Below are 14045 nucleotides of genomic sequence, written 5' to 3' on the forward strand. Positions count from 1 at the left end.
GTCAACAGCTGGCAGCTCTAGACCAGGTCCGAGCAGAATATGCGGCGCTGCGAGTGCGGCACGCGTATTACACAGGGGGTGACAGGTGCGGGCGCCTGTTGGGGCGCGCCCTCTGTGAGCTACAGCAGTGACACACGGTGCAGGCGATCCACACACAGGGAGGCGATAAAGTGACCGAAGACGGAGCCATAGCAAAAGCCTTTAGCGACTTTTACACTACGTTATATGCGGGGGCTCGCCTTGACCCCGCAGACAGCACAACCTTTTTGGACTCGGTGTCGCTCCCGTCCTTATCGTCAGACCAGTCGGAGCTACTGGAGAGGGCGATCCATCCTGAAGAGGTTATATCGGCAATTTCACGCCTCAAACTTGCTAAGGTGCCTGGCCTGGACGGCTTCACCGCCATCTTCTACAAGACTTTCTGTTCCCAGATAGCCCCGTTATTGACCGCCCTTTTTAATTCCTTTTCCGACACCGGTGCTATCCCAAGGGATCTGATGGGTGCCACGATATCAGTTATCCCTAAACCTGGGAAAGACCGAACGCAATGTGGAGCCTACCGGCCTATATCACTCCCTAATGTAGATCTCAAACTCTATACTAGTATACTGGCGGCGCGGCTAGGTCCGTTCATGCAGGGATTGGTCGGCCCGGATCAAGCTGGCTTTATCCCGGAGCGACAGACTGTCGATAATACGAAAAAGGCAGTCCACCTGGTTGAGCGGGCCATGAGATTGCCAGGTGAATACATGATGCTGGCAATAGACGCAGAAAAGGCGTTTGACCGTGTTCATTGGCCGTACCTGGAACAAGTGCTTATTAGGGCGGGGTTGGGGGTTAAATTTCGCACGTGGGTCCTGAATTGCTATACCTTCCCCACGGCGTCGGTGCGGGTTAACGGCTGTTCGTCGCCCACGTTCCCCATCGAGCGCGGAACTCGGCAGGGGTGTCCGCTTTCCCCCCTGCTCATCGCGCTGTACATGGAACCTCTGGCACAGGCTATGCGAATGGACTCAAACGTGCGAGGGATCAAATTCGCGGCGTATATCCACACGATCAGCTTATACGCCGACGACGTCCTTCTGTCTTTCGCCTCCCCTGCAACATCGTTGCCGGCCGGCGTGGTGGTCCTGGATGCGTTTGCGAAGGCTTCCGGCTTTAAAGTAAATATGGCATAATCATTGGCCCTTGATCTTTCCCTGGAGACACAGACACGTGCTTCGTTGGAAGCGCAGTTCCCCTTCCGCTGGGCGGATGGTGCAGTCCCCTACCTGGGGAAACAGCTGGCGGCCACGCTGCAGGACACAGTGCGTATTAACTACACCAACCTCAGTCGCACCATCCGCACGGAATTGGGACGATGGCGACATCTCCCGCTTTCCTGGCTAGGGCAGGTGTCGGCGGTGAAGATGACGGTCCTCCCGCAGATCTTGTACATCTTTTGGGCTATCCCGCTCCGTCCCCCTGAGGGCTGGATCCGCCGTACGCAGTTGGAGCTGGCGCAGTTTGTTTGGAATGGGAAACAGCCCAGGATAAAGCTGAGGTTGGCAATGCTTCCCCCGGAGAAGGGTGGCCTGGGTCTGCCGGACTTACAACTCTATTATCAGGTGACCCAACTCCGGACCCTTGTGGAATGGAGCAAATGGGAATCGGAACGGCACTGGCTTTTCCAGGATCAGGCGGTGGCGGGGCGTCCGCTACAGGAGGTGCCCTTCCTTCGTCGACACCACTGACCCCCCCAACTTGTACGCTTCTTTTATCACGAGGGTCCCGCTTGAGGTGTGGGATCAAACTTGTACCCTGCACGGCTTGACGCTGTTTCCTTCCCCCCTCACGCCCTTGTTAGAGAACCCTGATTTTGGCCCGGGTAGAGATGTTCGAGCATTCGCACGTTGGCGCCCCGCGGGCTGCAGATGTCTTTTTCACATGTATTCGGGTGATTGAGTGACACCTTTCGAGGATCTCCGGAGGGTCTATGGTTTGCCGGAAACAGAGCGCCTTCGTTATCTCTGGGTGCGACACTGGGCGCTCGATCCCCTGACCCGTGGGGAGGCGGATCGCAAGCTTAGTCAATATGAATATTGGCTTATTACGCGCACTGCAGATAAACGACTCATTTTGGACATATATCGGCTACTCTTGGACAGGTACTCACACGTTTATAGCGCAGGACGGGTGAGGTGGGAGAGAGAACTGGGGCGGAACTTGAGTAACAAGGAATGGGTTGACAGATACCTTTACCAAACTAGTAACCTACTGGTACTATACGCCGGAACGGCTGCATGAGATGGATCGTACTAGGGATGCTTCCTGCAGGCGGGGTTGCGGGGAAAGGGGCACATTGACACACCTCCTGTGGGATTGTAAGCACATCCAGGACTACTGGAAAGCGATCCTGGACAAGGTGGACGCACACTTCGATACGGAGATCCCGTGATTCCCGGCCTATGTCCCGTTGGGGCATCCCAATGCCATTATCTTCCCTTTGAGAGCACGCAGGGGCCAACTGATTGCGATAGCGCTGGGTTCTGCTGGTCAGACTCTGTTGGCTCTGTGGCGCACTACGCATGTCCCTACTTTCCAGGGCTGGCTGGGTCGGCTCTGGTCTGTCCTGGGTATGGAAAAACTATCCCTGGTGAAGGCAGGGGAGGGGGCTAAATATGCAGAGCTGTGGCAGCCCTTTCTATCCCTATTGGCCACTGAATTTAGAGAGGTGACTTGACCCAGGTATCTACGACTACTCCGTTTATCACACACGGATGACTGAATTGAGTAGGTATGTATGGTTGTATGCTTGGTGCGGGACGTTGGATCCGGAACGAGGGTGGGGGTGGGTAGGTCGGGGAGCAGTTGTGGGGGGGGCGGGATGAGGGTGGGATTGTTTCTTGTTGCGGCTCTGTGGACAATGGGTCTGCTCCGACTGATGGCCCCGCAATTTCCGAGGACTATTGGACGGTGTGGGTGTGCCCTACAGTAGTGTTTCGTTAATATCGCTATGAAAGTCGGCAGCTTGCCACATGCTTTGCACAACAAAACTTTTCTGCTTTGCGAAAGAGCCTTTCTTTTTGCAATAAAAAGATTTAATACTAAAAGAGGTATCAAAAATTTAGCTCTATAAACACACTAAAATTACAGAAGAATAGAACATGCAGAAAAGTTTAGGCTGGAATTCTGTCACACAGGCTCACACGGCCTGATTACCAGTTTGGCGGACCGGTTACTCCGTCACAAATGTGACAGATATCCCGTCCGTCGTATTACGAGTTCCAGTAAATCGAATGGAACTTAATGGAACTCATAATAGGGCGGACGGGATATCCATCACATTTGTAATTGAGTAACCCGTTCACCAAACTCGTAATCAGTCCCCGAAAGTTTGACTACCAAATAGTCCCAGCAAAAAACACAACAGATGAATTCTCATGCCAGTTCTGAATCTAAATAGCAGGGCCCTTTCCCAGCTACTGCAGACTAGAATCAAAACAGGCTCTACATAAGCTTTTGTGTTGAGAGTTACATATTGTTGCACCAATGGTTTTCCTAGTTCAGTATTTTTCCTCAGCTGACATATGGACTCCTAGAATGTCCTCTTAACAGCCATCTTGTCCTTCTTACAAATGGTCATTGGTTGTGTTAACAAAACAGGTCTGCCCAATTTCCCAAAGCTCTTTCTAACACATGCAAGTCATGATATTTTTTCCCAAAATCACAACGTAAACAAACTCACATTATTGCTGGTTTTAAAGTAGCCTAGAGATTATTTCAGACTGAGAGCTATTAGACATGAGGTCCCAGATTGAAAAGATCCTCAAGATACACCATGCCTAGTTCTTTATGGCATAAATAGTGCAAAGATAAATGAGAAAATGAAAGAAGACGCCTACAGAAATGATTTATCTCCACCTGTAGTGCTTGACAGTCAGCGTAGTCCCATATACCGTCCCCATAACTCGCAATTGGCACACATTGTATTTGATACATTTCCAAAAGAGTGGAGATTGGCTTGCCAACCAAGGTATGGCTCTCATTAAAAATAAAGCTAATTGCTTGCGTAAACTTCAAACTGCGATGCAAGTTATTGCTAGCCCAGGATCAACTGGACTCAAATACTACCCCCAAATATTGGAAACGAAACACACCGACAAATGCATTGTCATTGATGGATAAAGTGGGAAGTTTAATGCTTTTCCTTCCTCCCTCACTAATTATCGCCCAATCTCCCTTCTCCCTTACCTGGGTAAAATCTTGGAATGCCATATCTGCTCTGTCCTCAGCTCTTCTGTGGAGGACAGCGGCTATCTGGCCCCCTGCCAGGCTGGATTCCGCCCTCGTCATTCTACTGAGAAGGTTGTGGTTTCAGTCTTAGACAGCCTCAGGGAGGGGATGGACAAGGACGCCCCCAGGCTTTGGTCCTTTTGGATCTGTCCGCTGCCTTTGACACGGTCGATCACTCCATTCTTCTCGGCCGTGTCAGGGCAGCCGGCATCGGCGGGCCTCCGCTGGCTTGGCTGACCTCCTTCCTGAGGGACCGTACCCAGGCTGTTCACCTAGAAGGGTTTTCTGCTCCCCACGTAAGGTACAGTGTGGTGTCCCCCAAGATTCCTCCCTTTCCCCCCTTTTATTCAACCTGTACATTCTCCCCCTCATTTTTGCTTTACAGCAACTGGAGGTCACTGTCTTCAACTATGCAGATGACCTCCCACTCTCCTGAATCCATCCACAATTTCCAATCTATTATGATTTTTATCAGGGACTGGATGAACTTTAACCACCTTAAACTTAACCCAGATAAAACCGAGTTGATTTTGACGGGTGGTACATCCAGTCCCTGGACCCCCACGTTCTGGCCCCCTTCACTCGGTCCCCCTCCCTCACCTTCCCACTCAGTTAAAACACTTGGGATCACGTTAAATCAAAATCTTACCCTGCACTCCCAGATCAGTATGGTGGTATCATCTTGTTTTTTCACTCTCCGCACCATCCGGAAAATTTCCAGATTCTTCTCTCCCTCTGCTCTCAAACTCATCATGATGGCAATGGTATTATCATGGCTGGATTATGGTAATATCTTGTATAATGGCGCCCTGGCTTATGCCCTCTGACGCCTACTGCAGGTTCAGAACCAAGCGGCCCGCCTTATTCATGGTCTCCCTAAATTACATCACGTCACCCTTGTATTGAAGAACTTACACTGGTTGCCCATTAGGGAGCGGGCCCTCTTTAAACTTGGCTGTACCGCGTTTCAGGCCCGAGCTGGAAGCGCCCCAGCGTTCATAAATTCTGCAATCTCAAGCTACACTCTGGTAAGAGAGCTGCGCTCATCCACCCAGTCCCTCCTCTTAGTCCCCCGTTTTAGAAAGAAGAGGATGGGGGGGTAAAATTTGCTGTCCTCGGCCCAATTTTTTGGAATTCTCTCCCCTTTGCCCTCAGATCCATTCTGTCCTACCCCGATTTCCGTAAGGCCCTAAAACCCCATCTTTTTCTGCAAGCCTTCTCAGTTTAAACTTTTCCCACAGTCTCCATCCAGGCCCTAACGTTCCTCAGCGCCAAGAAACCGCCAGGTGTATGTGCGCTTAAGAAATGTTTTTAAATTCAAATTCAAATTTTTGCACTGCAAACCATAGTATGTGACTTAGAAAGTATGTTGCTAGATCCGAACCTAACATAAACTGAGAAAAAGCTATAATAAACAGTGTAAGGCATTTGGAGTGGGTGCAAGGAGTATGGTATCATCCACATACAAAATCATTGTGGTAGGGACAGAATTGACTGGTGGGACATCTTGCGAAACCTGTAGGTCTGAATCTAATCCTGGCTGATAAATTTTGATGTATGGTCGCAAAAAAATGTATAGGCGAGTTATCCCACTGTATGTCAAGTAAAAGCATCAAAAGTACAGTCCAACTTACCTTGTCAAAAGTGCATGACAAATCCATAAATGCTAGGCAGAATGGGCAGTACGTTAAAGCTGAAAATCGTTTGTTATACGCTTTGTAAGTGCACCTGTGATGTTCTATTGAATCTCTAAGAGATTTTTCCATGTTTCTTTAATTTAACATTTGTATTGCAAGCACATGACCTGAATACTTGGCAGCAGCTTGTTTTCTTATAAACATGTGTAAAAAAAATGTGAGTATGGACGTAATTACTAATATTGACATTAAGTTGTTAATTCATACTATCTAAAAACTAAATGTTATATAATCGCAATAGAACAAATTGTTGATAGAGTTCATAGAGAATTGAGAGACCTAGTGTGACTTAATAACTGGTGTTCATATTTTAACAGGAGAAGATTTCAGCTTTAAAGAAGCAGGCCAATCAAATAATCCAGCAGGCCCAGAAGGAACAAGACAATTTCTTGAAGGAGAAGAACCACTTATTAATGATGCTCCACCAAGTAAGCATTTATTTCAATTCATTTTCAAATTTTATTGTGCAATGTATATGTTCATATTGGATTTAACTTGTTTACTGAAGATGGCCAAGCTAGACAACATAATTAATTAAGAACTAATAAAGGTAAATTTAAAAAGCCTGCCATGTTATTACCCTTATACATACTATTGATGGTTTATTAACTTAGCAGTACTCCTCATCTCGTCGAGTTCTACTCTGCCTTGTCATAGGCCTTACATTAGTGTTGAGTGATGTCAAGGAAATGAGCAACTGTGTAGTCCCTTTAAATTTAACATTTTGTTTTAGCCCCTGCACTTATCCTGGGGGTTATAAATACTCAGCCTTTCACCTAAAGTCTGTTTGTAACATCCAAGCACTACCACCACAGTCCATGATTTAGACTGCACATGGTAGGGATGTGGCGAACAAAATATCATGCTACTCGCTGAAAAGCGCTTCAACACCTCATCAGGGTAGTAAGAGCTATATAAATATATTTACAATTTATTGATGAGGTTGAGCAGGACTCTAACAAGAATCCGGAGAAGAGAAACAAAGTTTGTCTTTAGAATCTACTAATGGATGACTGATAAATCCCTTACCTCAGGGAACTTTCTTGGTTGTGGTTGCTCTCAGCTCTTGGTGGTTGTAGATTAAGAATGTGCAGTGGAGAAGAGTTTCTATCTTTAAGCAAGCTTTTTACAGTTCATGGAGAAAGTGGTGTGAATAAATCAAAGAGGGTGTTTTCATTTTCTTACCTGACGCCCACAATTAACACTGTCTAATTTGACTGTGACAGACTGGTAACAGGAAGAAGCAACAACATGGTTAATAGAATCTCTATTATTAGCAAAAAGAGTTCATTGAATTTTTGCAGCATTGACTTTGCAGCATTCAGCATTAAGTGCAATTTTGAAACAGTGAAAACAAAAAAGCATCAAAATATCACAGTGTAATTACACGTGACCAATCACAGTACCTCTATGCAGGATGGAAGATTATTCATACCTATCCTGTGTGAGGCCTCCCCCTGCCTCAGGACACAACCCGAGGTATGACTGATGCATCTGCGTGCAGCGTTCACGCGCAGCGGTCGCGCCCTATGCGCGCCCAAGGTGCGCCAAAGGTAAGCCCGTCTACGCCGGTCCGCGCCTGGACCGCGCCCAGCGCCAGACCCCCTGGCCCCCGCAAACCGCACTCCTCCAGCATAACATATGACGCCGCCACCCTCCTAGCCCATAACCATGGACGCTCACCACAATGCTACGAAGCTGCCCCGGGACGTACCCACGGCCCCTTCGCCTGCCACTCCTGCAAATTTACCAGCTTCAAGACCCACACCATATCCACGAACCCCAAACACAACTCCGACTCTAACCACCTGAAGTGCATCCTGCTGAACACCCGCTCGGTCCACAGACACGCCACCGAACTCTGGGACCTACTCGACACTGCTTCACCGGACGTCGCTTTCCTTACAGAAACCTGGATGAACGCATCATCAACACCCGACATCGCCATAGCCATCCCGGACACTTACAAGATCACCCGAAAAGACCGCTCCAATCAAACAGGAGGAGGCATCGCCATCGTCCATAAAAACACCATCAAAATGACGGCCAGCTCTGACGATAACCTTACAACCGCCGAACACCTCCACTTCCAGATCCACACCTACCCTAGGACCACACTCAGAGGCACCCTCATCTACAGACCTCCAGGAACCCGTAAACAATTCAGCGAAGACATCACCGACTTCATCAGTCCACATGCCCTCGCCTCCGAGAACGACATTCTACTAGGAGACTTCAACTTCCACTTGGAAAAGAAAAACGACAGCAACACCACCACCCTTCTTGACAACCTGGCCAATCTCAGCCTCAAACAACTTGTTGACACCCCCACCCATGCAGCCGGACATACGCTCGACCCAATTTTCTCCTCCAGCAAACACATCTCCTTCGATCGCACCACAGCTCTCCATTGGACGGACCACAGTTGTGTTCACTTCAGCTACAAAACCACCTCGACCCACAACCTCCCACAACCTATTCCCCAAAGAAAATGGAACAAAATCACCACCGACCAACTCCTCACATCGCTCAACCAAAACCCACCCGCCCTCTCATCTGACCCAAACCAAGCTGCCATCAAACTCAAATAATGGATCACTCACAGCGCTGACGAATTAGCACCCTTGAAAAACCATCACACCAAACAAGACAGCAAAAAGGCCCCCTGGTTCAACGATGACCTTAAGAAATCCAAGAAGCTATGCCGTACTCTCGAGAAAACATGGAGAAAAACCCAACCCCCGACAACATGACCACCTTCAAGGCAGCCACCCGCAAACACCACCAGCTGATTCGATCCACCAAGAAATCAGCATTCAAGAATCAACTCGACAACAACGCCCATAACAGCAAGGAACTATTCAACATCGTCAAAGAATTCACCAACCCCACTGCAGCCTCAAACGACATCACTCCCTCCCAAGACCTCTGCGATTCGTTATCCTCCTTCTTCTACAACAAAATTGCCGACATACATAACAGCTTCAAAAACAATTCCAATGAACAATCCTCTCCACCCCCTCAGAACCTAAACCGCCCTCTAACAACCTCAGCGCCTGGAACCCAATCACCACTGAAGACACCATCCGCCTAATGAATTCCATCCATTCTGGCTCGCCAACCGACCCATGTCCCCACCACATCTTCAACAAAGCAGACTCCATCATCGCACCCCATCTCCGTGATGTCATCAACTGCTCCTTCAACTCTGCTACCTTCCCAGAAAACTGGAAACACGCCGAAGTCAGCGCCCTCCTGAAGAAACCCACAGCAGACCCCTCTGAACTTAAGAACTACCGCCCCATATCCCTCCTCCCATTCCCTGCCAAAGTCATTGAGAAAGCCGTCAATAGCCAACTCGCCGCCTTCCTTGAATCCAATAACTCCCTCGATCCCTCGCAGTCCGGCTTTCGAGCCAAACACAGCACCGAAACTGCCCTCATCGCAGCAACAGACGACATCCGAACACTACTGGACAACGGAGAAACAGTGGCCCTCATTCTACTCGACCTCTCCGCCGCCTTCGACACTGTCTGTCACAGCACCCTCATACAACGCCTCAGCAACATCGGCATAAAAGGAAAAGCCTTGGACTGGATCATCTCGTTCCTAGCTGGAAGAACTCAGAGAGTCCGACTTCCCCCATTCAGATCAGAGGCCACCGAAGTCATCTGCGGTGTACCACAAGGATCATCACTCAGTCCCACCCTCTTCAACGTTTACATGAGTCCACTCGCTTCCATCGCGCGTCAACACAACCTTAACATCATCTCCTACGCTGACGACACTCAGCTGATCCTGTCCCTCACCAATGACCCCAACACCGCCAAAACCAATCTTCACGAAGGCATGAAAGAAGTAGCCGTATGGATGAAAAACAGCCGCCTAAAACTTAACTCAGACAAAACGGAAGTACTCATCCTAGGATCATCCCCCTCTGCTTGGGACGACTCATGGTGGCCTTCGGATCTGGGCTCAGCACCCATACCCACAGACCACGCACGTAACCTTGGCTTCATCCTAGACTCCTCACTCTCGATGACCAAACAAGTCAACGCCGTTTCATCCTCCTGCTTCAACGTACTTCGAATGCTCAAAAAAATCTTCCATTGGATCCCCGCCGAAACAAGAAAGACTGTCACCCACGCACTGGTTACGAGTCGACTAGACTACGGAAACACCCTCTACGCCGGAACTACAGCCAAACTACAGAAAAAACTCCAACGCATCCAAAACGCTTCAGCGAGACTCATCTTGGACATCCCTCGCCAAGATCACATTACCGGCCACCTGAAAGACCTCCACTGGCTTCCCGTCAACAAGAGAATAACATTCCGTCTCCTCACCCACGCACACAAGGCCCTCTACAAACTAGGTCCCGAATGCCTCAACACTCGACTATCCTTCTACACACCCACCCGCCAACTAAGATCCTCCAATCAAGGCCTCGCCGCAGTTCCGCGTATCCAAAGAACCACCATGGGAGGTAGATCCTTCTCCTACTTGGCGGCCAAGACCTGGAACTCACTCCCCACTCACCTCCGCCTTACACAGAACCACCTCTCCTTCAGAAAAGAACTTAAAACATGGCTATTCGATAAATAATTAACCCCCTCCCCAAGCGCCTTGAGACCCTCTGCGTGAGTAGTGCGCTTTATAAATTCTTGAACTTGAACTTGCCTCCCTTAACCTGAGTCAGAGCCAGGTGAGGTGAGGCCTGTTACCTCACACAGGATAGGTATGAATAATCTTCCATCCTGCATAGAGGTTCTGTGATTGGTCACGTGTAATTACACTGTGATATTTTGATGCTTTTTTGTTTTCACTGTTTCAAAATTGCACTTAATGCAGTAGTTTTAACAACTAGGTCCTGAAGAAAGCCAGGGTCCCTGAGCCGATTACGGCTGAAACTAGTAGACCATCTCTTTCGGTAGATAAATTCAAAGCCGACACTGTTTTTTAATAAGCTCACCAGTGGTCACCAATAAATGTGTCTTGGACCACTGTTGTACCTTTTTTAACTCACTCACATTCACAATTTTGCATTTGCACTGCATTCTTTGACTAGCCTGGTCAGTATACTTGTTTGAGATACTCAGTCTGTCATTTTTTCATCTTTGTATCATTGGCCTCACATCGCGCCTAGTCCACCAGCGTTTGGCTTGTTGCCAGAAGAGCTGAGTTGACAGGGGTACTTTTGGAGTTCCAAATGATGACACTGGCCACGAAGGGCAGTTGATGGAAATCCTCACTATTTTTCTCTCCCCTCCTCAGGGTTTCTTCTGTCATAGAGTCGTACTTGTGTCAGTACCTTCTTACTACCACTAGCTGTCATATAGGCAAATGATGTGCTTTGGGTCTTGCTCTTACTCGTGTTCTGTGACTATTTCTTCTTTTTTTTCCCTTGTTAGACCACCAGTTTTCTTGTGTTGTTTATAAGTAGAATTGGGGATTAAAACTGGATGGTCTTTAAATATTCTCCCTGTGACCCCCTCTCTCTCCCCCTTCAGGAGTTGAATCTTGTGTGATTAGTCTATATAAAACTCTGCCAAAAAAAACAACAACAAAAACACTACCCATGTGGTATTGCATGACATACTCACTCTAGGAGGAGCTAGAAACTATGGAAATGCTTTTATGTTTCCTTATCTGAAATGTTCAATGGCCTGTTACAACATCTGCGTAATTAACGGGAAACAATATGCACAAGGAGATTTCAGTCCTGGAGTGCGGCAACATTTTTTTATATCCTAAACGGGTCTCCCGCAACTTCAGGATGAAATATATCCAGTTCGATTATACTCACATGACGCATGTGACCCCACCCCATAGGCTCCGTGCCGCCTAAAAAGGTGACATTCGTAACTGCCAGAGATGTGGTTATAACGACGCAGATTTCATTCACATGACTTGAGAATGTGCCACAATAAGCAGGTTCAGGTCAGAAGCCCTGCAACTGATAGATGCGGCAATGGGGCGCACACTGAAACCCACAATCGGGTCTTTGTCTGCTGGGGTTGTTCTCTCGACCACCTAAACGCAAAACAGGCACAAGTTGCACAACGTTCATAGACCTAGCAGCATTAGTTTTAGCCAAAGCGTTTATATTATGTTTGTAGGCTGACGCGGGTTCCTTATCCTTAATGATTCAGCTAAAGGTAAAAAAGAACGCAGCAGAGCCTCAGCCTTAGATACGAATGGACCTGAGATGTGGCTCCCCTTGGCTATTGCCCACCTAGGCCTATTTGTAATATGCCCTGAATGTATTTTTAACAGCAACAGGTAACTGCACTTGACTTATCCACATCTGTTTTCAGAAAACGCTGCCACTAGCTCGTGCACGTTTGAAGTTGGGGGTGCAGAGATTCAGCTGCGGGGGCGGGTGATCCTGTTGTTCACGCAGGCCATAAAGTGGAAGGCTCCAAATCTGAGTGTTATAATTTGGCTAGTCTTACTGTGGGTTTATCTCGAGTCGTTGGGAATGTAAATGTCTGCATTTTCTCCCACATTAATCAGTGCAGAGATATCACTAGACTTTACCTGCACAGTCTACAGACACACCTACCTGATGCGTCGGCACAGTGTAGTGGTCTGTGGTCACTCAGTACTACTAATCAGACTCTCGATGTCTGATTGATCTGTAGTATCTGTCTCCAACGATTACACTCCGTCCTCGTCCTCGAGTCCACGAGCTCTCATGTGCAGAGATGGGGATGATGAGGTGACTGGAGGTGGGCCGGTCCGATTTGCCCAGCAACTGAAGAATGTCCAATCACTGAATGGCTTAACACTAAGCCATTGCAGTGATTAGGCATTGCCACGTTGGACGCTCCCACCCTGCGGTGCAACACTAGACTTCTGCTGGCAAGGCAACCACAAGAACTCAGAAGCACTGATGCTGCACTAGCCAATCCTGACGCTGCTCTCTTCAGAGGAGAGCTGCTCTCTAAAGAGAGCCGCGTCAGGATTGGAGTGAGCATGAAAAAAACATTGCTCCTTTTTCAGCCTCTGGGGTCTGTGGCAGTAGGTAAACACCGTACTCAGCAGTGCTTGCTTTTCAAAGGCCACAGGCTTCAGTAGTTGAAGAAAGGCAGCTGGTCAAACACCACATGCGCAGTGGTGCGAGTCCGCGACAGTGAGTCAATGCAGGCTGCCACGTGATTTAATGACGTGGCGCCGCAGCGCGATGGAGCGCAGTTTAAATTATTTTAATAACATAGAAACTTGTCAACTTGAACTGTGTGCTAAATTGCCCCCAATAATTATTAGTGGGGCAATGCCCCACCGCCCATATGGTAAAACCACCACTGAGTTCTGCACTTCACACCTTTGCAATGCTTTTGCTTCACTTTTGGCTTTTGGGCTCCAGATTCATGAATCCAGATTTTGTGGTAGTTTGTCTATAACCTTACTGGAAAATTCAGCCTTCACAGAGCATGCCAAAGCTAAATACAACAAAAAATGCATCTATGCATTTTGAGTTCAGACCCTGAGGGTTTAAAATCCAGAATGTATTTGTAATGCTTGAGAAGCCAGATCTAGCCACTAGTTAAAGACCTGTAATGTTTCTTGAGAGGGCAATGCTAGCACTTTTTGACATGCCCACTAACCTGTTAATCAATGTGATATGACCCAACAAGGAAACTTAATCATTTGTTTATTTAATTATGTATTCATTCATTGCATTTATGTAGCACATTCTGCAACATTAAGTATCTCTAACCACTGATCTATTCTTAAACAATCATTTATACAAAACACAGTGTGTCATATCTGATGAGCTAAGAAGAGCAGAGGCATAAAAAAAACACAGAATAGTTTCGACTATTTTTCTAAAACGATCTGAGTGGGCTTATTCTTAATCTGGTCTGACAGAGAGTTCCGTATATGTGGCCCAACAATAGCAAATCCAGTGGCCCTCTTTCCAATTGACTCTGGTTCTTGAAATTTCCATAAGTATCTTGTAGCCAGACCTCAGTGCTTGTGTTGGTCAGTACCATGATAGCTACTCCCATAGATAAATTATGGCCATCCCTTTCAGGCATTTAAACTTCAAACATGCTAGTTTAAATG

General features: G+C 47.7%; 1 protein-coding gene across 2 annotated transcripts in view; it reads left to right on the forward strand.

Moving 5' to 3' along the window:
* Positions 1–14045, forward strand: part of PHLDB2 (pleckstrin homology like domain family B member 2) — a 491624-nt gene that overhangs the window by 300092 nt on the left and 177487 nt on the right. For both annotated transcript variants that reach the window (XM_086934418.1, XM_086934419.1), the window contains one exon: positions 6290–6400. In XM_086934418.1, the coding sequence (XP_086790544.1) occupies positions 6290–6400 (111 nt within the window). The remainder of the gene's footprint in view (positions 1–6289; positions 6401–14045) is intronic.

The sequence above is a fragment of the Lissotriton vulgaris genome, chromosome 8, assembly GCF_964263255.1.
Source record: "Lissotriton vulgaris chromosome 8, aLisVul1.2, whole genome shotgun sequence".
In the NCBI taxonomy this organism is placed as follows: Eukaryota; Metazoa; Chordata; class Amphibia; order Caudata; family Salamandridae; genus Lissotriton; species Lissotriton vulgaris.